The sequence below is a fragment of the Erythrolamprus reginae genome, chromosome 9 (assembly GCF_031021105.1).
Source record: "Erythrolamprus reginae isolate rEryReg1 chromosome 9, rEryReg1.hap1, whole genome shotgun sequence".
Classification (NCBI taxonomy): Eukaryota; Metazoa; Chordata; class Lepidosauria; order Squamata; family Dipsadidae; genus Erythrolamprus; species Erythrolamprus reginae.
This window is the reverse complement of record NC_091958.1, coordinates 28,958,677-28,984,823: the sequence shown is the minus strand read 5'-3', so window position 1 is coordinate 28,984,823 and position 26,147 is coordinate 28,958,677. Positions and strand designations below refer to the sequence as shown.

The 26,147-nt window shown below is 45.4% G+C and overlaps 2 protein-coding genes across 5 annotated transcripts in view; both read left to right on the top strand.

Annotated features, from left to right (window-relative positions):
• GLG1 (golgi glycoprotein 1) overlaps window positions 1-14,658 on the top strand; it is a 126,475-nt gene extending 111,817 nt beyond the window's left edge. The window contains exons 21-27 of the mRNA XM_070760682.1: window positions 689-831; window positions 3,023-3,124; window positions 5,515-5,622; window positions 8,192-8,312; window positions 8,619-8,725; window positions 10,537-10,700; window positions 14,294-14,658. Of these exons, the coding sequence (XP_070616783.1) occupies window positions 689-831; window positions 3,023-3,124; window positions 5,515-5,622; window positions 8,192-8,312; window positions 8,619-8,725; window positions 10,537-10,700; window positions 14,294-14,306 (758 nt within the window). The 3' untranslated portion in view covers window positions 14,307-14,658. The remainder of the gene's footprint in view (window positions 1-688; window positions 832-3,022; window positions 3,125-5,514; window positions 5,623-8,191; window positions 8,313-8,618; window positions 8,726-10,536; window positions 10,701-14,293) is intronic.
• A 2,735-nt stretch (window positions 14,659-17,393) lies between these two features.
• The window catches only part of PDPR (pyruvate dehydrogenase phosphatase regulatory subunit), a 44,110-nt gene continuing 35,356 nt past the window's right edge, over window positions 17,394-26,147 (top strand). The window contains exons 1-4 of one of the 4 annotated variants that reach the window (XM_070760686.1): window positions 17,526-17,589; window positions 19,602-19,721; window positions 22,851-23,137; window positions 24,340-24,473. In XM_070760686.1, the coding sequence (XP_070616787.1) occupies window positions 22,911-23,137; window positions 24,340-24,473 (361 nt within the window). In that variant the 5' untranslated portion in view covers window positions 17,526-17,589; window positions 19,602-19,721; window positions 22,851-22,910. Of the gene's footprint in view, window positions 17,617-19,601; window positions 19,722-22,850; window positions 23,138-24,339; window positions 24,474-26,147 lie in introns of all 4 variants that reach the window. The other 3 variants (XM_070760683.1, XM_070760685.1, XM_070760684.1) reach the window with 3 other exon arrangements.

Sequence of the window (26,147 nt, the reverse complement as noted above, 5' to 3'; positions counted from 1 at the left end):
GTAACCAAAGCAACTTTCTCTAGCACAGTGTTTCCCAACCGTGGCAACTTGAAGAGATCTGGACTACAGCTCCCAGCATTTGCTGGCTAGGGAATTCTGGGAGTTGAAGTCCAGATCTCTTCAAGTTGCCACGGTTGGGAAACACTGTGCTAGAGAAAGTTGCTTTGGAATTGGCTGAAATTGGGAGAGTTCTTCTTTGCTTAAAATAAATCCTTTTATGTCATTTTTGGCTTGGATCATACAATGGGAAATCTTTCTCCTTCCATTAAAAAAACCCACAATGGGGAAAAAAAACATTGAACTGGAAAAGATTTGGGGTTTAGCCCATCTTGCTCAACATAAAATCATGGTAATTTTGAATTCTCATTTAACCAGACAAAGAGTATCTTCGGACATTACCTCTTCCTTTTGAGATCCAAGCAAGCTTTGTCTGTAGTTCAGTGAAGCTATTTTTTGTTGTTGTTGTCATCTCTGCACATTTGCTGTTCAAAAAATGAACTCTCTTAAGTGTTTAGGAACTGTCTTTCAGACCTTTCTTTCAAATAACACCTTTGTCATTTGCTCCATTAGCGAGCATTCGGATGTAGCTCCACTTGCAGGCTGCTTTGTTAAACCCAGAGAACAGCTCTGCAGAGGTGCCTCCCTTGCGAATCTTTTAAGCCCACTTTAACCTTTTTCTCTCTGGCAGATTACCGTCTGAATCCAGTGCTCAGGAAGGCATGCAAAGCAGACATCCCCAAATTCTGCCAGAGCATTCTGAGTAAAGCCAAGGAGGAATCAGAGCTGGAAGGGCAGGTCATATCCTGCCTGAAGCTGAAATACGCAGACCAGGTAATGGTGTCCCCTATGTTGGCCAGAACAGAGGCAGGACCGTCCACAGAGCTACCTTTCCACTTCTGCAGAAACCGTGTAGAGGTTGAGAAAAAAAGAGAGCTCTGTCTCAACCCAAAGAGGGATCCCACCACAAGGGTATCAACTAAACAGACTCTTGGGCTCTGACACATGGCAGGAAAGAGAGGTTAGGGAGGAGCCCTGCTTTAATGCGCTTACTTAAGATGGCAGGTTTCGATCTTCTAATTCTCGGCATTAAAATGTCTTAAAGAAAGTCTTGATAGGGTTTTCCAGCTCACGGGCTTCTCTAGTCAGCCTGCCTGCCAGATGTATGAGCTGACTTCTGCAAATCCTTGTCAGTACGGTCATTGTTAAGAATGTTGGAGAATGGCAACCCACTGAAACAGGAAGGCTGATGGGCCATGCACTTTCACCGACCTGCTACCTTTCCCCCTAAAAATACAACCTAACCTGAAAGTAAGCCCTGGCTTGATTTTTGCATGTGTGCCCAATATAAGCCCTAAACACTCCCCCCCCCCCTTAAGCCCCTGCCTGTCAAAGATGGGCTGCTAAGGTGGAACGGTGACAAATGCTCGCCTCCGTGGCTCTCAGTGCTAGCAGAGTCCAGTGCAATTATGCTACTGCATCTGTGCAGGTAGCAAAATTGCACACGGAGATACAGGCATGCCCATGTTTCAGTGCAGTTTTTGATTCCGCGCATGCATCCAGGTGCAGTAGCATAATTGCACTGGACTCCACTAGCACTCAGAGCCATGGAGGCGAGCACGTGTCACCGTTCCACCTTAGCAGCCCACCTCTGCTGCCCATTCCAGGGTGCACAGGTAAAAATTAAACTAGCGTGAGGATGAGTGGGGTGGATCTACCCTACCACTTACCTTTGGACAGTTGCATCCAGGCCTCACACACTCCGACACCTGCCTTGCTGGCTCACTTCTTTTGCAGCTGGATGGATTGCCTTCTGTTATCAGCTGCAGAGGGCTTCAGGAAAGCCTTGCTGGGTGCAGACGTAATTCCTGAAGGCATCTGACAGCGAAAAGGAGGCCGGGGGGGGGCAGGGGGGGACCTGCACAAGTGAGATGGGTCAGTGGACAACATCCGCTGAAAATAAGACCCAGCACGTTTTTGGGTGGCCAAAAAAAAGAAGAAGAAGAAGAAGTCTTAGTCTTATTTTGGGGGAAACACGGTAGCTCAGCCTCTTGAGCTAGAGACTTGATATGAAAGCAGTTTGTCCAAACGTTGCTGAAGATCACTGGTCTGGATCATGCACCAGGCTGCCAACCTGCGTGAATTTGTGCAATCCAGCTGTCTCGTCTGGGAACTAACAATGGCTGTAGGTGTCAGGTTTCCAGGTAGCATCCAAACTAAATCAGAATCCAAGTCAAAGTACTCCTCAAAGTTCCAGTTTATTGCTGGAGCCATCTTGGCACCTACACTGGGAAACCTGGATCGGAGATTCCTATCCAGTCGAAAGTTTACATCCCTTGCCCCCCCCCCTCCACAAATTTATCATGTTGCCCACTCAGATTGTGCCAGCGTGGCCAGTCTTCCTTCCACTTCTGCCCAGGGGGGTGGGCAGAGGATGGCCTTGAACCACTCAAAAGAATGCTTTGTGGCTGCATCTTTTCCCTCATGAAAATCACCCCTCCCAAGTTCCCATAAACATCAGCCCTTCTATAGATAGTGTGGCAAGCCGTTAATTTCTCACCATCTTCTGCACCGGCTTGACAGTGGCTTTCAAAGTCTTTACCAGAGAGATTAGCTGGATGAAGAGTCTTGTTTTTCTTTCTATTCATTGGTTTGGAGAGCAGTTCGGACACCCATCCTCCTGTTCATTGTGCTGAAAAGGCAAAACAAAGCTGCAATTGTGGCTTTACAGAAACAAGCAAAAACAAAGGGGGCAGGGAGCAGAAGTGAAAATCAGGCCCAGCCATCTCTTCAACTGCCATGAAGATAGTTTGCTTATGAACAAAATAAAGCTTGTGTTTTGTTTTACAATTCTTCTACAATGTAGCTTGTAAACAAAGTAATTTCCATTTTGCAAGGCTAGGTATCAAATCAATTGGCCAGTTTTTATCTCCATTTAGCTGCATGGCAAGTCAGATGCCGAGAATGACATCAGGCTTGGTTCTTCTCCAGCGTGACAACCATTCTTATTCTTGTTTCTGAACAGCGTCTTTCTGCAGATTGCGAAGATCAGATTCGAGTGATCATTGAGGAATCTGCTCTGGATTACCGGTTAGATCCTCAGTTGCAAATGCACTGCTCAGAAGAGGTGGGAGCTTCCAGATTCAGTCTTCCTTCCCCCCAAACATGTTGACAAGTTCTTATCACCTTTAACCATATCATTTAAATAATAGGAGTCATGAACCAGGCTATAAATTTCTGTGAATCCCTTTTTCACAATTGCCATCATTTATATTGAATTTGCATTTGTGAATGGAGTGAAACATTGGGGAAACCCAGTTTGGTATCGTATATCAGAGCTCTTCTCTGATATTGACCTGTCCGTAACTCAGCTTGTTCATTAAATTCCTTTGTCTATGGAGATTCTCAGTCCTCCAAGTCAGGGGTTGTCCCAAAGGTGCTTTTTTTCAAGTGTCAACTGGACTTGTTTTTCTTTGAAGACATTTCTCAGCCAAGAAGCTCCCTCAGCTTCAGAGAGCAGAAAGTCCAGCTGCCTCTTTTTTTTTGGGGGGGGGGGGGGGGGGGGGGGGAGCACTTTTGGGACAATTAAATTCCTTTATTTGTGGCAGGCCTTTTACCCCCTAAGGGTCCACAATTTGTCTTTCTGCAGTTTAAAATCTCTGTGAAAATAACTCTCCCTTATGCACTATTAAGGAGTGTGCAGAGTGATTACTGAGTTATCAAGAATACACATACGGAAACATGGAATTCTAGCAGATATCCAGCAGATAATGAGAAGATATGAGTAATGGTTCAGTCATACAAACCAGATACACTAAAGCATATAAAATAGTATTGACTGTAGCAAGTATCGTAGTCAAGTTAAACAGTCCAGTCATACACAGTAAAATCTGTCAATAATTCTTAACACATTAACAATACTACAAGCTTTACTTATACAGCTTACAAATATATAACCAGCATCGAGCACGCAGTTCTTACTATAGCAAGCAGCAATACCAAACAGAGAAATAAGAGAGACAGAGAGGGAAAATCATGCTTCTGGCTCCCTCTTGTGGCAATCACCAACACTAACTCTTGAAGCTATAGTGCTTCAATACATACAAACATTCATTGTTAGCTTCTTTATATATTGCCAAACCCAAACTGTTAAGTACATAGTAGTAACATGCACTTTGGAAGAAACAGTAAAGCTATAAAAACAATAAAAGCTGGAATTCCTGCTCTTTGAACTATTCTACTGCAGGCAAAATGCAATTGCCAGTCAGTAGTTTTTGTTTTGTTTTGGTGGGGGGTGGGAGAGCGTTGCTGCTGTCTGCTCGGTTTATACCCTCCACTTCTCTGTCTCTAGTCAAAAATAAGCGTTGAGTTCTTGGGGTGAATTCTGGAGTGACCCTCTCTGTAGTACGGCTGCAGGAGGACTCTTCGCAAGAATATTCATGGGTGTTTCTCTGATACTTGTGCAAAAGTAAGAACTTGTGAATTGAAAAAGGACCATCAAGTTTGACTCCCTGGCTGAGTGCCAGAATCCAAATTACAGATAGTCCTTGACTTTACAACCAATTGCTTAAATTACAATGGACTTCCCCGGAGCTCCTTACAACCCAGTTTTGAAGTTGTGTCACACATACATACATTCACAGGCACGTGATCAAATGTTGGTCATTTGGCAAAAGTGCCCATATTTATGGCCTTTTGCACTCACTTAATAACTACTGCAGAAACGGTTATAAAATCAGTGACATGGTGACCACCTTAAGATCGTCATGATTTACAACTGTAATTCTGGGCTTGGTTATCATTAGATTTAGAGCAGGTCCGGTGATGGCAAAAGGGTTAGGAAGAAGGACTGATTCCCATTCTGTGTCCTGTTTTCCCGGAACAAGGCAGAGGTTCTTTGTGCTCTCATTCCACGAACCTCTCCCTCCTTCGGTCTTCCCTCCTAAGCTCTTTTCCCAGGCCTTTTCAGAGCCACTTTGCCCGGCGGGGACTTGTTTCAGCTTCTCCAAATCTTACTAAAAATGTGGCACCCAGAATTGGGCCCAATGCTTGAGGTTGGAGTGACGCAGAATATGTGGAAAGGATTACTCTGCCTGTATTGATGTAATTCTAAAATCACATTTTCCTCTGTAATGGCCACGGCACACTGCCAAAAGCCTTTCCAGCCCCTGAGCATTTCCCATTCCATGATGTTTTTAAACCTATTATTATCAAGCTGGTATCCATCCTAAATGACTAGCTTCTAAATTTGATCCTAGGCCGCATTCCTCAGCTAAAGTTTCTGTCCTTAAAAATAGCAGTGCTCTACCCCTTCGCTCTGGAATACAAGGATAAACTATTTTGAGCACAAATCCACTTGTCCGAGGCCAAGGGACAGCATCCCTTCCCCCATTGTTTGCTGCCATACTTAGAAAATTTGTTTGCCTGTCCCATGTTTCTGTTCTCTTTTATAAATATTTGAACTTTGCCACCTTGTCCTGTGACGGCTGCATTCTAATGTGCTTTATATCCTTACAGATTTTTACTTTGTGTGCAGAAGAGGCCGCAGCCCAGGAGCAGACAGGGCAGGTGGAAGAGTGTCTGAAAGTGAATCTGCTCAAAATTAAAGCAGAGATGTGCAAGAAGGTGAGGGGTCCTGCCATGGCCTTAATGGGCAGGTGGATAAATGCAGCGGCTCTTGTCTTCAAGGGAAGGAGGGTACCTCCGAGTCTGCAGCATTTGTCTGCCTTTGGGAGGCATCTTTATTATTATTATTATTATTATTATTTATTAGATTTGTATGCCGCCCCTCTCTGAAGACTCAGACTCTGGACTCAGAATTGTGGTCTTTAAATCCATGCTCCACAGCCTTTTCGACTTTGCGGACCAGCAGGGAGCGGGATGGAGAGGGGGTTGGTTTGGTGTGAGTGGCAGGCAAGCGTGCACATGTGCAGCTCCATTTGCACGAGAGGCAGACACATGCCCGCCGCTCGTGCAAATGGAGCATGTGTGTATGCGTGCATGTGCTCACCTGTTGCTCGAGCAAGTGGGGGATGCATACATGCATGCTCACCCACCACTTCTGTGGCCTGGTTCTCAAGGGCTGTGGGGTCTCCTTTGGATGACTCCTCAGATGAATCCTCAGAGGCTGGCTGGAGAGAAAATAGCAAGAGCACTTCGACTTCTGTTCACATGCTTTCCATCCCTCTCTAAGTGTTTACAGAGTCAGCCTCTTGCCCTTAACAATCTGGGTTCTCATTTTTCCCATCTTGGAAGGATGGAAGGCTGAGTCCACCTTGAACAGGTCAGGTTTGAACTGCTGGCACTGGGCAAAGTTAGCCTGCAATACTGCATTGTAGAAAGGAAGGAAGGAAGGGCGGAAGGAAGGAAGAGCACTTAGACATATATACCACTTTACAGCCCCCTAAGCTTTTTACAAAGTCAACCTATTGCCCCCATAATTTGGGTCCTCATTTTACTCCACCTTGGAAGGCTGGATGGCTGAGTCAACCTGGAGCTGGTTAGGATCAAATTGCTGGCTGTGAGCAGAGTTAGCCTGCAATACTGCATTATAATCAGAAAGGGAGGGAGGGAGGGAGGAAGGAAGAGCACTTAGACATATATGCCCCCTAAGCTGTTTACAAAGTCAACCTATTGCCCCCACAATTTGGGTCCTCATTTTGCTCCACCTTGGAAGGATGGAAGGCTGAGTCAACCTGGATGCATGGGAACTATTTATCATGGCAGACAGAGGGAGGCGTTGCTGGAAACATCGTGTGTGGGTTTGGCTATTATTATTATTATTATTATTATTATTATTATTATTATTATTATTATTATTAAGATTTGTATGCCGCCCCTCTCCGCGAACTCGGGGCGGCTCACAACAAAAATATAAACAATCGTACAAATCCAAATAGATTCAATAAATTTAAGTATTTAAAATAGTTTTAAAAAGAACCCCACTATATTAACAAGCACACACACAAACATACCATACATAAATTGTACGTGGCCGGGGGAGGTGTTTCAGTTCCCCCATGCCTGACGACAAAGGTGGGTTTTAAGAACTTTACGGAAGGCAGGGAGAGTAGAGGCAGTTCTAATCTCCGGGGGGGGGGGGGGGGTTGGTTCCAGAAGGCCGGGGCCGCCACAGAGAAGGCTCTTCCCCTGGGGCCCGCCAACCGACATTGTTTAGTTGACGGGACCCGGAGAAGGCCCACTCTGTGGGACCTAATCGGTCGCTGGGATTCGTGCGGCAGAAGGCGGTCTCGGAGATATGTTCTTGTTTGTGTTTTTTGTGACTCTGAATTACTATAACCCATGATCTAGCATGGATGTACTTTTTAAGTTTTGCCTGAGGGCTTTATGTTGGTTTATTGGACTTCATGTTTGAGCAGCTTGCCAATTGTGTTATGGATTAATTGCCCATTGCCTGGGGGAATAATCTGGTCTTGCTCGTGGCTGGCTTCGGTTGGGGCAGTTCTAAATCCAGATGAGGAGAATTCTTGGGAGAAGACAAATAAAACTCCATGAACCACACTGACTCATGAGTGTGAGTGAGTGTGGCAGGGCAGTGGCTCAAGGCCCAGATTTGGGATGCAGACGGAGTTTGAGGTCCCTTGCTTTAAATGGCATCTTTAGAGAGTACAATTATTTTGATTTGCATCTCTCCCTATCTTTATTCCATCTGGAATGGCCCGTTGACTCTCCTCTTCCCTCTTTAAGGCTTTGTTCAGATTCAGCCATAATCGTGCACCACCACAGCCTTGCAAGGGTTTCAGTTCACATTAATTTTAACTACCAGCTAGTGCTACATCCAGGATCCTCATTCCTGAATGAGGACTAGCTGTACTACTATCATTGGTGGGTTCCTTTTTCCTTTTCCTACCGGTGCGCATCACGTTTCACGCTCCCCTTGTGCAATTTCACCTTTGTGCATGCTTAGAGAGATGATTTTACTTCTGTGCATGCTCAGAGAGGCGAAAAGTCACTGAAAATTACAAAAAAAAAAAAAAATGGCAGTGTGCACAGACCGGCATAAACAGCACCAGAGCCATCGCACCAAAATTGCATCATCGGCGGGCCACTACTATGCCTGCACCAGATCACCTGACTACTACTACTATTCCTTCTAATTCTCCTCCTCCTACCGAGCCCTTCGGTTTTCATTGTCTCGAGAACAACTATCTGATCATGATTTTCTACTCTCCAGGAAGTGCTGAACATGCTGAAGGAAAGCAAGGCTGATATTTTTGTGGATCCCGTCCTTCACACAGCCTGTGCACTGGACATCAAGCATCACTGCGCTGCCATCCCTCCAGGAAGAGGCCGACGTAAGTTTTGCATTAACTGATCGGTCTGTGGAGTGCTAAGACCACAAGGCTGTTCTGACCACAAAGTCAGTTCACTCTAGATCATGGCTGCTTACAAAGAGCCGGGGAGCTGTCGGCTGGTCGGGAGGGTCAAATGGAGGTGGGGAATCCCAATAGGGAATTCCATGGGCAGAGCTTTGACGTCATTAAGACGTCCTTCCTGGAGTCCGCGTTTCGTTCCTTTTGGTGGTTTGCGGTGTGGCAGGGCTTCCCCTGGGCCTTTCAAGGGGGCCTGCCTTTTGTGATGGTGTCTCCTTCGTTCTGCAGAAATGTCCTGCCTCATGGAGGCTCTGGAGGACAAACGGGTCCGGCTACAGCCAGAATGCAAAAAACGCCTTAATGACCGAATCGAAATGTGGAGCTTTGCTGCGAAGGTGAGTGAGGTGGCACTTTTAGCGTCTTTCTTCAATGGGAATAGAAGAGCCATTGGAACTGAGGAGGAAATTAAGGGGAGGTAAAAGAGGTCCTAGGAAGTGTTTGGGTCCTTGCAGGAAGGTTGGCCCTCATCCTCAGGCGTCCTCCACTTACGACCAGAATTTTCATTACTGAGCAAGGCTTAGTAATTAAGACATCACTCAGTTGGGGTGAAGAGGAAGTAGAAAGGAAGGGAGAGAAGGAGGGAGAGGTGGAGAGAGAGAGTTAAGGGAAGAAAGAGGGGGAGAGGAGTCTAGGAGGAGCGAAGGGAAAGTAGGCAGGAAGGAGGAAGGGAATTGCAAGAAAGGGTAATTGAAGGTGCAGACTGCTGTTGTTTAATGTTTTTTTTAAATTAAATAGGGGTCTGTGAATAAAGGGTAAAAATAATTATTGGAAGGTATATGCAAGTTGAATCTGTATTTGCGAAGGTGGAGAAAAATAAAATAAAAATAAAAAAGACAGTACTCGGCTAAGTGTGGTGTCTGATTTTGCAAAAAAAAACACCCTCCCCCCCCACACACATTTGCTAAGCAAATCTCCTGGTTCTTAAGAAGATTATGTGGCTGTTAAGTGAATCCAGCTTCCCCCCACTGACTGCCTGTTAGGAAGCTGGCTGAAAAGGTTGCAAAGGATAATTGCACATGACGCTGGGATGTCAAAAAGGCACTGCTGTGATGTTCGTATGTACAGTCACGAGTCACCGTTTTAGTGGTGGTGTAACTTCAAGCAGTTGCTCAACAAATGGTTGTAAGTGGGGGGCTGCTTGTAAAGTCTAGCCAGTATGACTGCTGATTTCAGTCCCTCCCTCCCTCCCTCCCTCCCTAGCTCTGTCTGGCTAGTGAAGAATTTGAAAGACATGCTACTCAATGATAAGCTGGGTGCACAACAATTTGATTTTAATGTATGCTGATTAATGTGCATTTAAAGTGGCAATAATTATTCTGTTCCGTTCCACGCCACTCCACTCCATTCCTATTATTCTGTTCTGTTCCATTCCATTCCATTCCACTCTCCGCTCCACTATTGTTCTGTTCTGTTTTGTTCTATCCCATCCCATCCCATTTTCTCTCCTACCCCTATCTCATTTCTATTCTGCTCATGATCTGGACCTTGCCTGTGCTTTGTGTGGAAAAGAATCTCACTGGCTTTATTTATTAAAGAAGAAATACTTTCATGGCAGATTGATTTGAAAGCACATTAGGATGTGTCACTATGAAGTGGGATAGTAATAAAGTTAAGGATTGATCCATAAGCAACTGTAATAGAGTTTTATCCAGCTTTAACTTTGAAAAAAGTTCTACTACAAACTTAAGTGTAACTTTAGCTTGGATGCATTTAAAGAAGTGTATCTTAAACCTGACAACATGCCGGCTGGGGAATTCTGGAGAAACATTGATTGAAAGGCATCAAAAATTAACACAATTTTTGACCTTAACAAGGTGGTTTCTCATCCTTAGAGATGTCTGGAAAGTTTTAAGAAAGGTGCAGCAATCATTTCCAAGAGCAAACAGGGGATCTCCGAAATGTATTTGGGCATGATCTAACTCTCTGGTTGTGAGCTTCATGATTGTTAAGATCCAACGTTGCACCTTCTAGTCAGGCTGATACTTAAGGGATTTCTTCAGAATCTGTCCAGGTGAAATTAACCTTTTGTTGGCATAATTTCATTGGAGCAGACTTCTGCCTTGCCAACTCAAGTCCGCCTGTCTTGGTTGGGTTGGGTTGTCCTTCCCTAGGCTTGGTAGCTGACGTCTCCTTTTCCTCTCGCCAGGTGGCCCCAGCAGAAGGATTTTCGGACCTTGCCATGCAAGTGGTGACGTCTCCATCCAAGAACTACATCCTGTCGGTGATCAGTGCAGGCATCTGTGTCTTGTTCCTGATTGGCCTGATGTGCGGGCGTATCACCAAGCGAGTGACACGAGAACTGAAGGACAGGTAGAGACGACCTTGGTCACCGGAGGGAAGGAGGAGGACGGCCTGCCCCAATTTGTACAGTCTTCTCTGTATAGTCTCCCTCCCCACCTCGCTCTCCTTCAGACAGTACAAGCCAATTAGAACAGCAGCAGCAGCAGCAGCAGCTCGTGTGGGCTGGGTCTCCCATCTTGTCCAGCAGCTTTGTTACCCCATCGTTAGCCACAGTTGTTTGCCTGCCTGTAGACAAAGCTCTTTCTTTTCCTTTTTTTCCCTCCCCCCTTTCTCGTACTGTTGAACTACCTTCTTCACACGCTCCAAACCAGACTGACCGACTGCGGCCCGGGAGGTTTTTAAAGTCAGCCTTTTAAAGATCCGTTCTTTGGCATAATTTTGGGGGGCAGTGTGTCCCGGTGAGGAAATACTTGTGCCCTGAGGTTAGGCAGGACTTGGAAGGATGGGACATTTACCCAACTGCTCACCATCACCGACGACCCTGGTTTGGATACCTAGTTTGCCAGTGAACCAGCATCTTCAGCTCATAATCTGTCAGCAAAATGGTCTCAGAGGAATATCATCTCCATCAGTTGTCCTCTTCCTGTCACAAGGTTCCGTTTGTGTGTATTTTTCCTTTCCTTTCCTTTCCTTAACTGGTTTGTTCCTCAGTTTCCGCCAACAGCCAAAAGCCATTCATTTTTCTCCGTTGTCTTTTTGGGATTAATAAAATATCGACCACAAGAAACAAAGTCCGGTGGTTTTATAGGTTGCCCTTGCAAAGCTACATCCTACCCCAGTGGAAGCTGTTTAGGTGAAGCAAGTGAGGGTGCGAAGCTGCGTAGCAAGTAGGCCTTTTGGAAAGTTGCCCTGAAGGTTTGGGGCCCCCAAAAGAGGAGGGCCATTGCTGGGGTGGTGATTAGCAGACGGCCCTTTCCCCCCACTTGCAGATCCGGCATTAATTGGAAGGCGAGAGGGCTTCAGGCTCTGCCAGGTTTGGGAAGTAGGATCTCTGTTCCTGAGCAAAAATGGGTTGGTGGGGACCGTTTATCTGTTATTTGAAAGGGAGGGGCAACATCTGAAGCAACACCGTGAGTAGCCCTCCTATTCTGAACCTAGATGCTACCCGTAACCGGACTGGAGAGTAAAAAAAGCTGCACATGCTCTTTTGTTGGCACATGGGACAGTCTGCTACCCAAGAGGTCTGCCTGCGTATGCTGGGGCTGAATCCTGCACTTGGGTGTTCTGGCCAGTGCAAAGCTTAATGGCCCGCCCCTCTCCATTTCCCTAGCATGTTCCAGTTCATAACAGTATTGCACTTGCTAGACAGATTCTACCTTTATAGGGTTTTTAAAAAAATTATTATTACTATTTTTTTTGTATTCAACTTCCTGAAAGCAGAGGGTTTCTGTCAAAGGACCAGGCAGTCAGAGGGTCTGGACAAGCTGTCGCTCGTAACAGTACTGTGAATATTTGCTGCTGCTCTGAAGTGTTGGTGAATGGTGTTTCTACAAAATGAACTTTAGGAGACTGGAAACTGAGCAATGTGGCATCTGGCTTTGCTTCCCTAGAGATGGCGGTTTGGTGTGCTTTACTTTTTAAGTGACTACTGATTACTTTTTCTTCTTGCTATCCTAAATGGTATTTGGATCATGGTTCTTTTTGGGTTCCCCATCTGGCTCTTCTAGAATGGGCGGGAAAGTGTGGCCCTTTTTATGACTTGTGGACTTCCAACTCCCAGAATTCCTGAGCCAGCCAGGCACCATGCTGGCTCAGGGATTCTGGGAGTTGGGAGTTCACAAGTCATAAAAGGGCAATTGTCCCCAGCGCTGTTCTAGAAGGTGGAGCTGGTAAAAAGACACATGATATGAGAACCCAGTGGATGCTGCAGAGCCTGCTGTCTTTTTTCCTCTGCAGGATCTAAAAATAACTCCAGTATTTTATCAGACAATGGTTTAGCTGAAGCAGAAATCAGGATCGTTCCGCCTAGAGCAGGGGTACCAAAACTTAGCAAGTTTAAGACTTGTGGACTTCAACTCTCAGAATTCTCCAGCCAGCATAGTTGCCAAGTTTGAAGACCTCTGTACTAGAGGCATTAACCATGATCTTGAGACCTTGTGATTCTGGCACAAAATGGGATAGGTCAAAATTAAAAACTGCAGAATTAAGGCCAGATATTAATTCTGGTTAATATACTAGAATTAAGAACTGCAGAAGGGGAGAAGGCAAGAGGGTATTGAAGCTGAAGTTGAAGAGGCTGGCTGTGGGTTATGGACTACAGCCCTCTTAAAGTGGTTAAACCAGAAGACTCCCAGAAAAGTCTCATTCAGAATTGTAGTATTGAGCAAGAAGCCAGCAAAGAAACCTGGTTTGGTCTTGGCTGTCTTGCCCCATTTGCTGCTGAAGGTGAAAGTCCCTGTGTATCCATCCGTCCGTCCATTCCCCCACCCCCAGATCCTTTTAGCTACTGTGTCTTAAAAAATTACACAACACACACTTTTTTTTGCTTTCCCTCAGCTACCTGTAGTTGCCTTTTCTTGCACTTCCACTGTTTAGCTTCTGCAGAGGGAGAAGACAGAGGGAGGAGCTCCTAAGTAGTGGCAGCTTACCCAATCTGCCCCAAGGGCTTAAGAGGCCTGTGGGCAGCCTCCAATGTTGCTCCAGTCCCCAGGCTCCCTCCCCAGGACTTTCTGTAGGGAGGTGTCCCCCGTCCCCCCGTCTACCTCTTCCCTTTTATTTTTCAACCTCAGGAACCGGTCAGTATAGAGAGGAGAGGCTTCGTTTCTACTCAGGCTGTGTGCCACACCAGATAAAATTCTGCTTCATTAGATTCATTAATTCAAGCAAGGCAGAGAAGGCAGTGCTGAGTTTTGCCAGTCTGTCAGTTTAAATTGTTTAAAATCCTCCTTAGCCGGGAATCCCCAGAAAGGGGACAGATTGGTCTAAACTTAGGAGTATGCAGGGCCTTTTTTCTCCCCAGAATCCAATCTTGGTCAGCGGGACCAGATGTTTTCTCTTCCGAGCTTTCAGACGTACGTTGAAGGCCCCTCTTCAGGGAATTTCTCTATGGGAAGCAGTTTCCCAAGCTTGGGCTTCCTGCACTACTCCGAAAGCTTAGAAGGCAACATTTCTGGTCATGCTGACCAACCGACCCAGATTGGATCCTGGGAGACGTACATTTGGCCTTCTTTTTCTCTGCTGCACTTCAGGAAGAGAGCTGGAGCTGGAGCTGAAAGCAACAGCAGCATCAGACAGAAAATTAAGGCACAGCAAAGAGCATCAGGTGGCCCCATGCTGGAAGCTAAGGGAGGACAGAAGGCCCTACCTTCTGCAAAGCAGGTGGGGCCGTGTACTGAACCTAAATGCATTTTGGACCAAGCATTCTAGTTATTTGTGCGGAAACTGCCTCTCTTTTGAGCCAGCAATGACTGGCTACATTTGGGGACTTCGTAGGACTGGCATTGCTTCCTCTGCATCAGGTTTGCAATATGGCCCACCCTGTATTTCACCAATACTTGGTGAAAAGGTATCCAGAGTTTCCTGAATTTGACATTTTCACTACAAGGCAGCCGAGAACCAACTAATATTTGATGCTGACAATTTTGATTTTCTTTTCATTCCAGATATTGGATTTGAACACATACTCCCCCCCACCCCCGAGACACACACACACCAAACAGCATAGCTAGGTTATGTTCGGTGCCCTTCTTGCAGCTTTGAAAAGCAGCCATAGGAGACATGGTAAAGGATTTAAAAAAACAAAACAGCAAATGTTGGCTGATCTTGGTTCTTTTTAAAAATGTAATATTGGGGTTTTTTTGTAAATTGTTTTTTTTTCTTCTTATCTATGTACAAATTCTTTGCCATTCTTTGTTTTTACATTTTCATGCTGTGTAATTTTGAATTGTTAACTGAAATACTGAACATAATGTGCATTTTTCTGTACAGATGAAACCGGAGAATTTAATAAAAAAGAGTCTGCAGGTTTTATGCTTTTTGCTGTTTTTCCTCAGCTGCCTTTCGCTATCACCCATCTGAGTTCTGCTACTTTTCAAGGTTATTTAATGGGGATAGGTGTCTCTGGATTTCAGGTTTCCGAAGGACCCCCTGATCCTCCTAATCTTACTGACAAACCAGTTCTCTGTTAACAAGTGCCCCAGATCAGAGGTCTCCACCTTATAAGCCTGGAGGACTTGAACTCCCAGAATTTCCTAGCCAGCAAAGCTGACTAGGGAATTCTGGAAGTTGAAGTCCTCCAGGTTTAAAAGTTGAAAAGGATGGACACCCCTGCCCCAAACTATTCAGCCTGATATTTTGTCAGAATTTGCAGCACGCAAGTGAATGAACTTCAGCAGGATTCAATTATATATAAGAAACCTTTTTATATACAATACCATACAGCAGAATCCAGGGCAGAATCAATAATCACAGAAGCAAGATAATACAGAAGCAAGATATAATACAAGGTAATACCGAGGCACTCGTATATCATGCATTGGCACACCCACTCCCATTTTAGCACTCCCATCACATGACAACATGGTACGAGTTTGACAGCCCAGGCATACGCCAATGAAGACTCAATGATCCAGGCCAAAAGCATTAAAAAAATTAACTCGGGGCAACTGGACCAAAGTACCACAATCTAAAACGTTCCACTTCCCATTCAGGAGTCAATCAATAAAAGAAAAATATATAGTTAGGTGGAGATTGTCACAAAATCATTGGAATGAACCAGTGCACACCAATTGACCCCTACAATGCACTGCAATATGCCAATGAAGACAGCACCATCTGGGGCCAAAAGCACCTAGGGATTTTGTTATGCCACTCTCCGTTGTGGCTATGCATTGCTGCAATGAACTGGACTTCTCATTGGAGGAGATCTTAGAAGGGAGCCAAGGATCACTTTCTATTTGGAGGTTTGAATGTTGGCAGGTCTAACAAAAAGATCCATGAATGAGTGAGTGTATGTATGGCTTTTTAGGGGTAGAATGTATTGTATATTGCTTTTGTATTTATTGTTCCTTCTGTTACGTTGTTGGTATTTATTCTCATGATTGTAAGCCACCCTGAGCTGGAGTTGGGCAGCAGATAAATCCAAATCAATCAATCAGTGAATCCATCAATCAATGAACCCATACAAACATAGAAGATTGATGGAAGAAAAAGATCTCATGGTCCATCTAGCCCTTATACTATTTCCTGTATTTTATCTTAGGATGGATCTGTTTATCCCAGGCATGTTTAAATTCAGTTCCTGTGGATTTACCAACCACTTCTGCTGGAAGTTTGTGCCAAGCATCTACTCCTCTTTCAGTCAAATATTTTCTCATGTTGCTTGATCTTTCCCCCAATTAACCTCAGCTTGTCCACCCTTGTTTTTGTGTTCAATTTCCTATTAAAAATACTTCCCTCCTGAACCTTATTTAACCCTTTAACATATTCAAATGTTTCGATCATGTCCCACCTTTCCCTTCTGTCCTACAGACTATACAGATTGAGTTCACGAGGTCTTTCCTGATAGGTTTTATGCTTAAGACCTTCCACCATTCTTGTAGCCCTTCTTTGAACCCCTTCAATTTCATCCATCTCTTTTTGTAGGTGAGGTCTCCAGAATTGAACACAGTATTCCAAATGTGGTCTCACCAGTGCTCTATACAGTGGGATCACAATCTCCCTCTTCCTGCTTGTGATACCTCTAGCTATGCAGCCAAGCATTCTACTCGCTTTCCCTACCGCTGACCGCACTGTTAACCCATTTTGAGACTGTCGGAAATCACTACCCCTAAATCCTTCTCTTCTGAATTTTTTGCTAGCACAGAACTGCCAATACAAGACTCAGATTGAGGATTCCTTTTCATTCATTCATTCATTCTCAGGCGTTGGGCCAACTGCCCTTGTCTCAGGGCAAGATCAAGATGCAAGAAAGAGGCACCCATGTGGTTTATGCAGAAAAAGGAACATCAGCAACGCTTTCTGCTTCTCCTTGGCAGCCCGCCAAAGAATAGAAATAATAGAAATGAATAATGAATAGCGTAGAAGAGTACAGAATTCAGAACACATAATAGAATATAGAATGAGAATGAATATAGAGTATATAACATAGTAGAATGAGAATGTATAGAATTAGAATAGAAGCTGGAAGGGACCTTGGAGGTTTTCTAGTCCAGCCCCCTGTCAAGCAGGAGAACATATAGACAAGTTATTGTCTAGTGCCAGGGATAGGCAAAGTTGGTGCTTCTATGACTTTTGGATTTCAATTCCCAGAATTCTTGGGCCAATCATGCTAGCTCATGAATTCTGGGAGTTGAAGTCCACGTGTCATTGAAGAGCCAAGTTTGCCTACCTCTGATCTAGTCTCTTCTTAATTTGGCTCCGGTTCTTGCCAAGTAGGCTCGGCAGCTGATTGGACTCGCCGCAGCCTGCGTTGCATTGGATACAATCCTCTGGCGGCGCTTGAAGAAGCCGATTCAAAACTCGCCCAACTTCCACCGGCATACAGCAGATCGACCTACAGCTGGAAGAACGCGCAAGCGCACTACCGACGCTCGCACGACGCTCCTCGCGTCCGGCCGCGTGGCTTCGACCCCAGCGCGCCTGCGCCCGCTTTTTGACGCTATTATCCCCGCCCCTCAGCGCCGATTGGCTCGCAGCCCCAGAGGTTGCGCCACCGGCAATCGCGCGACTTTGTCGCACGCGGGGAAGCCGTAAAGCGCGGCCAGGGGAAAACAAAAACAAACAAACAAACACCCGAGGGGGAAGGTCGGGCGCCGCTTCAGCGTCGGTCTCCTTCCTCCCCGCCTTCTCTCTCCCCTCCCATGCAACAATACCTGCGTGGGCAGGCCCGAGTATGCAGATGACCCGCCGAGGGGCGGACCCCACGATTCAAATTAAAGCGTCCGGACAGTGCGTTCAGGTGAGCGCCGCGCTGGAGGCCGGGCAGGTGGGTCTTTGACGTGCGGGCTGGGCACGGGGGGACGTTCAAGGCTGCCCCGAGTGGAAACCCGGCTGCTGTGTGTGTGGAAGAATGTGTGACCGCCTCGCCCTATCCTGTCTTGTACCCCGAAGGGTAGGAATGGTAATCCGTTGGAGAGCCAAACGCCCTTCCCTTTTCGGGTGCCTGGAAAGGAAGTTGGGTGGTGGGGGAAATGCCCGCCCACCTCCCCCCTGGTATGGGTTATTTTCCCGCCTTTTATGAGAGGGCCATTCGCTCCCTGCCCCATCACCTGTCGGATTCCAGGCCCCTCTGGCAACACCCCCCCCCCCCCCGTTCCTTAGGGCTGGAAAGAAACTTACGGCAGTGTTTCCCAACCTTGACAACTTGAAGATACAGTACCTGGACTTCAACTCCCAGAATTCCCCAGCCAGCATTCGCTTGGCCAAGGTTGGGAAACACTGACTTGTGGTATTTGGAGCAAGTTAGAACAATAAAAAACTGCAAAATCCTTATTCAGAGAGACTAAGAATGAAACAGCTTGCAGGCCAGTAAGAGCTGGGAACATTGCTAGCAGCTGGAAAGAAAAGAGCAAGTAGAGCAATGAAAAAAACCCTGAAAAGACTTAGGGTTTGGAAAACATTCTTCACAGACAGTAACAATGAAAAAACCTGCAAGATAAGAGCTGGGAAGATTAGCACTTATTTAGGGCTGGGGGGGGGAGCTTCAAAAAAGCTGCATTCAGAGTATACGACACACCTGAATTTCCAGCCTCTTTTAGGGAGGAAAAAAGTTTGACTTATACTCCAAAAAATACGGTAATGAACTCCACATAACTCTGAATAACTCTTGAAAGAAGGATGAGTGGATGAGTGAAAGTCCATTTTTCCTAATGGAGTGGGGGTTTGTATGTGCCCTCACTTCTTCCTTCCTCCTTGGGACTCCATCCTCCAGGACCTTCGGATCATTAGAACAAAGGCCAACAGGCCCCACTCTTGATCAGCAGGTGTGTGTGTGTGGGGGGGGGGATTCTGACAGAATGTTTCTTATTATTCACCCTCCCTTGGCTTCAGCCCTTATTCTTTCATATCCCTGAGAATTTGGAGAGTTGGGGACAGTAGGTCATAAAGGGGCCATAGGTACCATATTTTTCAGAGTATAAGACACACGTTTTTCCTCCCTAAAAGAAGCGGAAAATTCAGGTGTGTCTTATACTCTGAATGCAGCTTTTTTTGAAGCTTCTCCCCCACCCCCAGCCCTAACTAGGTGCTAACGATCTTCCCAGCTCTTACCTTGCAGGTTCTTTCATTGTTACTCTTTGAAAATAATGTTTTCCAAGCCTAAGTCTTTGCAGGGTTTTTTGTTGCTCTAACTTGCTCCAAATGTTTCTTTCCAGCCTTAACCAGGTGCTAACAATGTTCCCAGCTCTTACTTGCTTGCAAGCTCTTTCATTGTTACTCTCTGTCAAGAATGTTTTCCAAACCTTGTCTTTGTAGGTTTCTTTTATTGCTCTCCTTGCTCTGATTGTTTTTTTTTCCAGCCCTAACCAGGTCTAACAATGTTCCCAGCTCTTACTGGCTTGCAAACTCATTCATTGTTACTCTTTGCAAATAATGTTTTCCAAGCCCTAAGTTTTTGCAGGTTTTTTTTAATTGCTCTACTTGATTCAAATGTTTCTTTCCAAACCTAACCAGGTGCTAATGATTTTCTCAGCTATTATTGGCTTGCAAGCTCTTTCATTGTTACTTTCTCTGAATAAGGTTTTTTTAACGCCCTGACCAGGGAATAAAATAATGTGCGGAAGCTGACCAGAGTAAGGATGCTCTGATAATACCCGCTAAGCAGATTCTTTTCCCTATTTCCCTCCCCCAAAACTAAGGTGCGTCTTATACCCCGAAAAATATACTCCCTGATAATTTTAAAATTATCTCTTATACTTTCTAAATTATCTCGTATACTCTCTTATACTCCCTGATAATTTTTTAAAAGTGCAGGGAGCACCCATTCTACTTGTCCCACTCAGGACATCAGGAAGAAGCAAAAAATGGAAGCCCCAGAACAGAACGACATCTGCATGCTGACCGTTTTCTCTCGACGGCACAGCCCTTCTCCAGGTTGGTCACTTGCTGGGCAGCCCTACTGGGGAACCAGCAGTCCGTCCGTGGGAGCTGTGAAGCCGTGTGAGGAGAGAAGGGGAAATGGGGCTGGGGGTGGGGGTGGGGGGCAGGCGTTCAAAGCATCCCACGTTGCTTTCAGATCCACAGAAAGGAGTGAGCAGGATGGGGGGCTGCCCAGGATGGAAGGAGTTGGGGGTTTGGGATGAAAGCTTCATCTGTCCCAGACAGGAAGGTCTGGTGTGGATCAAGCTCATTCCACCAAGGCTGCAGTTTGTTTTGTGTCAGGTTTCTTTGCTAGAAAAATCTGATGTAATTTCATTCAAAAAGTGTATTATTATTATTATTATTATTATTATTATTATTATTATTATTATTAAAATTTATATGCTGCGCCTCTCCGAAGACTCAGGGCGGCTTACAACATATAAAAGCAGTATAATAATTATTATTATAAAAGCAGTAAACATTGTGATATAATAATTTAAAGTTAAAATTAAGAGTTACATTTAAAAAAACTAAACGGCCTATTAATATGCACACATAGCCATTCAAACAAACCTACTATACAGTCCTTGACCTGGGGGTAGAGTCTAATGACCCCAAGCTTGGTGGCATAGATGAGTCTTTAGACTCTTACAGAAGGCGAGGAGGGAGGGGGCAACACGAAACTCCGGGGGGAGCGACATTGTCTAGTTGACAGGACCTGGAGAAGGCCAACTCTGTGGGACTTGACCGGTCTCTGGGTCCCATGTGGCAGGAGGCGGTCCCGTAAGTAAGATTCCTGATTGATTCTCATTCCAAGGCGAAGATCTCTCCCAAATTCAAACTGCCTTGCCGTAGCCAGAGAAAATTGACCTTCCAAACAAGCAAGATCTGGAGACGTTTGAGCAAAGGTGCCTCCATGAAGCATCGCACAGTGTAATTAGGCAGGAGGCGCAGCCTCCCCCGTTGGGACCCTTCAGTTCCCTCACTCCCCTCCAGTGGACCGAGGGTGGGCTGATGTGCAGGTTCTGTGGGGGTCGCTTAGTGGGCCTGGTGCGTGGTGGGAATAGGAGGGGAAGGATATTGCAGAATCCCCATTCCCTCCCGACTCCCTCCGGACGCTGGGGCCAGCCAGAGGTGGTAGATGCCCAGTGTCCGAACTACTCAAAATTTATGTTACTGGTTCTGCAGACCCTGTCAGAACCTGCTGGGAAAAGGTGACCTAATCTAATGGTACTATGAGAAGGAAAAAATATGTTCTGGGTTTGGAAAAAAAATGGAAGAAAAAAGTTTCAGATATGAAAACTGGTTGGGTGACCTTGGGACCGTCGCTCTCAGCCCAACCTACTTCTTTGTGGGAAAACGGGCAAGTGGGTTAGCCATGTTTTCCACCATATATTTGTATGTATTTTAAAAAGCAGAATAAAAAATTAATCATCATAATAAAAAGATATCCAGGGGCTTAACTCTAGCAGTTATTTATATCCTGGGTATTTCAAGCAATAGAAATAATTCTGTTTCTTTTGTCAGTTGTATCCTGTTATTGAGACACCCTGAATAAGTCTCTGAAGATTTTTTGGCAAGATTTTGCAGAAGTGGTTTGTTACTGCCTCCTTCTTAGGGCTGAGAGAAAGTGACTGGCCCAAGATCTTCCAGCTTGCCTTGTTCCCAAGACGAGATTAAGACTTATGCTCTCCCAGTTTCCACTATGCTGAATTTACTCTACACTTATAAATTGCCATACAGTGTTCCCTCGATTTTCGCGGGGGATACGTTCTGAGACCGCCCGCGAAAGTCGAATTTCCGCGAAGTAGAGATGAGGAAGTAAATACACCATTTTTGGCTATGAACAGTATCCCAAGCCTTCCCTTAACACTTTAAACCCCTAAATTACCATTTCCTATTCTCTTAACAATCATTTACTCACCATTATTACTGGTACTCACCATTGAATAAGACACTTAGTGATCCGGATATTTATAAACATAATTATTTATTAACAATAATTATTTTTTTTGTTATTTATTTGCAAAAATTATTAGTTTGGCGATGACATATGACATTGGGTGGGAAAAAACGTGGCATAGGAAAAAACCCACAAAGTATTTTTTAATTAATATTTTTTGAAAAACCATGGTATAGGCTATTCGCGAAGTTCGAACCCACGAAAATCGAGGGAACATTGTACAATGAATAAAACAGGAGACGGATGCAGGCGTTTAAATTTCAGGTGGAGCCCAGGGGTTTTTAAGACTTAAGAAATCAGAAGGAAAGAATAGTTGAGCTCCCATTCTTAAAACTTGGCTTTTGAAAGAGATTTGCCTTTTCTCCCGTTAATTGCTACCTTTTGTACTTAAGGGCAAGGTGTGACTGAGTCAGTGCTGCCTGTGGCAGTAAATGTGCTCTTGGCATTCAGTAGGTAAATTGTTTTACCTGTGGAATTGTGCCAGAGCACAGGGAGGTAAGACAGGTGGCATTTCTTCTCTGGCATATTGGCTGGATTCACACCAGATCAAACTAAAAATGGCTTTTGATGGGTTGTAGGTTAAATTCATCTGGGTCTGTTTGTATCCCATTAAGGTGTATAATACATACTTGGGCATGGCATGTTGTATGATTGCGTAACTGGACTTGGGATCAAGTATATTATCTAAATGTATCTATATTAGGCTGAAAGAGAAGAGGAACCTGACTAAATGTACCTATCCTTTCAATTTAATGGCCCCTGTATATCAGGGGCTTCCATTGCTCCACCAATATCCCCAGTGGAATAGCAAGTAGGGATTATTGTACTTTCAAAATGAATTTTTGTGGTGCTTATATTCTTTATTGTGATGGAATTGCAGTTTTGCCCCAATATTTCTTATTAATTGACTTTTTAAAAAGCAGAAGGTGCAATGTTTTTGTTTCAATTTGTGGCTTCCAAATACTAAGGTAATAAAAAGGGCTTCTTATGAACTCTCACTGCAGTCTTTTCCCAAGAAGAGCCAGGCTCAAAGTTTTACATGTTTCCACCCATCCAAAAACTTTGAGAGCCCTGATCTCTTCACCTTAGAGATGCTGCTGCTGCTGCTCCTGATCTCATTGAAGTCCCCTGCACATTTTCCAAGCGTACATAATGAAAAGCATGTTCCTCTTTTGCAGAGCTAGCAGCAGCTGTGAAGGTTTCTCTGTGCGTCTTTGGAGAAGTGAATCACCCCCAGGATGATGTTGGTCCAACAGCTGTTAGCCCTCCAGTGGCAAAGAAGGACTCTGGCGTGGTGGAGGCTGTGTGGCTTTCGGCACAGCAGCAATGGAGCTGAGTCTCATGCGATGCCATTGCCAACACATGCACAAGTGGTTATTTGTGGTGGTGGGATCATGGGCACATCGGTGGCATATCATCTCTCCAAGCTAGGGTGGACGGACATTGTCTTACTGGAACAGGGCAGGTAAAGGATCGTGTTTTTTGAGGGTGTCACCTTGTCCAATCATAACTTCCTTTGCCTTCCTCCTCTCAAGCCATCCCATAATTCGTTCTGAAATGAATCTTTATTTATTCTCTATAAATGGTCAGATTTCCCCACTCGGCCTTTTTTTGCCCTGGATGCTTCTTTTCTATCTATTATGCCTTCCTTGAGCTGTGAGAAGTTGTTAGTTGCTTGTGAGAAGAGTTTCTGTACTTTGCAAGCTTCTTTTCCCCTAAAGAGACCAGCGACAGGCACACAAAGCTGGTAGGAAGACAGAAAGAAAGAAAAAATTATAGCAAGGGAGGAAGACAGAAAGAAAAAGAACAAAAAAGAAAAAGGGGAAGAAAGAAAGAAAGATTTATGACCACAATTGAGCCTAACATTTTGGTTGCTAAGCAAAAGCGTTGTTAAGTGAGTTTCATCATATGTTACAAGTTGGCTACGCCCACCAGGTCACTGACCACCAAGCCACGCCCACGTGAGAAGATGGGGGTGATTATGATGAGCTTGTGGCACCAAGGGGCTGCTGGTCTGAAACAGTTTGGGAACCCCTGGGCTAGAATGAGTGAATGTTCCAGTGGTATCCAACGCAAGGCCCATGGGGGCATAAATTTGGCCCATGGGGCCGGCCTGGAAAGAGCAAAGGACTGGCACACGACGTGTCTGGCAACCAAAACGTGGTTCGTGGGGTGGGGTGTCACACAGCCCTCCCCCAGCACCCCATTTTTTGCCTGGACGGCCTCCTGCAGCACTTTACCAAACTGAGTATTGTGCCCCTCCCCATCCCATGCCCTCCCATCTCTTTCTCATCCCCCCCCCCACCACAACCGGCTGGCCCGTGGAGGAGAATTACAATGGTGATCTGGCCCTTAAAGGAATCCAGTTTGACACCCTGTTCATTCTGGACTGTGCTTCTGCTTGCTTTACCTTAAAGGTGGTCCTTAATTTATGACTGTAGCAGAGCCCAGAATTTCTGTCCTATGCCATTTTGGTCAAGGCAGCCACCTGGCCAACCTGTTTTGCAATCCTCACCATCTATGACTGTGATGAAAAAAAGTCCCTTCTGGTTGAAAGGCAAGGACCCTCTGCATGTATCACTTGCAATTGAGCTTGGGGATGTCTTGTTCTCTTCTCCCTCTTGGGGTCTGGAGTTCCTCTTCAGCTGTCCGGCATTTCTCTTCCAGGCTGGCAGCCGGTTCCACTCGGTTCTGCGCAGGCATCGTAAGCACAGTGCGGCATTTGTCCATTGAGCTGAAGATGGCCGATTACTCAAAGAAGCTCTACCAGCAACTTCAGCAAGAGACCGGGGTGGAAACTGGTAAGCCCTGGCGGTGTCAGTTTGGGGGAACAAGACATCCTGTATCTACCTTGTTGGCACCCTTCAACTGCATCAGGAGTAGGGGGAGAGTAGAGTAGAGTGGGATAGGGAGGGAGTAGAAATGGCACCAGATGGGATGGGAAAGGATAGCATAGGATAGAACATCAAAATCCCAAAAGAGTGACTCTGCCATTCAGTCGAGAGGAGAGGGTCGTGGGTTTGATTTATTAGCATTGCTTGTATCAACGGATGTTTTTACAACGTCTATCCTGGCCCCAAGCATCTTGAGATCTCTTCATTTGGGAGATGGTTTATTGGGGGGGCAATATACTCACCGGAATGGGGAATGGAAGACGTTCAGGGAAACAACGTATGGTTATCTGGTTCCCAGAGCCTTTGATTAAAGAAACCCTTTTCACACTTGCGTATTGGCTAGGCTCTGCATTCTGGCTAATGGGGAGGGGTCACTAACGCTTTGACTCTACCAGCTTTGTCTAAGGCAGTGTTTCCCAAACTTGGCAATTTGAAAATGTCTGGACTTCAACTCCCAGAATTCCCCAGCCAGCATTTGTTGAAGTCCAGATATCTTCAAATTGCCAAGTTTGGGAAACACTGGTCAGGGAATTCAGACTTTGAATATTTTGAATGGGATGCTTTCACATCTGCTTAATAAAAGGCATTCTTGCTTTCTAGGTTTAGCTGCAGAGGCAGTCCTTAGAGAGGACAGGATAGAGCAGAACAGAATAGATCTTGGAGATCTTCTAGTCCAGGGATCCCCAAATTTGACAACTTTAAGACTTGTGGACTTCAACTCCCAGAATTCTCCAGCCAGCTAGCTGGAGAATTCTGGGAGTTAAAGTCCACAAGTCTTAAAGTTGCCAAGTTTGAGGACCCCTGTTCTAGTCCAACCTCTTGCTCATGCAGGAGACCTTACACAAGTCATTCTGAACTTGGGGGTCAGGACCCCTTTGGGGGGGTGTCAAACGACTGTTTCACAGGGGTCGCCTAAGGCCATGGAGGTAAAAACAAATTTCCCACGCTGTCAGGAACTAAAGCTTCTATTCTGGCTTCTTGGAACATATTTTTACAATCCGGCCATTCGGGCGTTTACAGTGGGCGTATCGCTCTGACTTTCCTGCCAATCAGCTTAGGAGAATTGGCGCTTGACTTATGGTTGGGGGTCAGCACAACATGAGGAACTGCATTAAGGGGTCATGGCATTCAAAAGGTTGAGAACCACTGCCCTACACCATTCCAGACAAGTGGCTGTCCAGCCTCTTCTTAAAAACCTCCAGTGATGGAACATGGCAACTTGCAATTGTTCTCAGGAAATTCCTCCTTAATTCCAGGATGCCTATTTCCTTCATTAGTCTTCATCCATGGCTGCTTTTCCTGCCTTGAAGTGCTTTGGAGAATAATTTGGCCCCCTCCTCTTTGTGGCAGCCCCTCAAATACTGGAGTACTGCTATCATATCACCTCTAATTCTCATTTTCTTTAGACTAGCCAAGCCCTCATCCTGCAGGCATTCTTCATATGTGTTAATCTCCAGACTTTTGATCATCTTCATTAATTCGTCTTCTCTGAATTTTTTACAAAGTCTCAACATCTTTTTTGTAATGTGGTGATCAAAAGTATATGGAGCACAACTGGGGTCAAATTTGGCTGTTATTGGG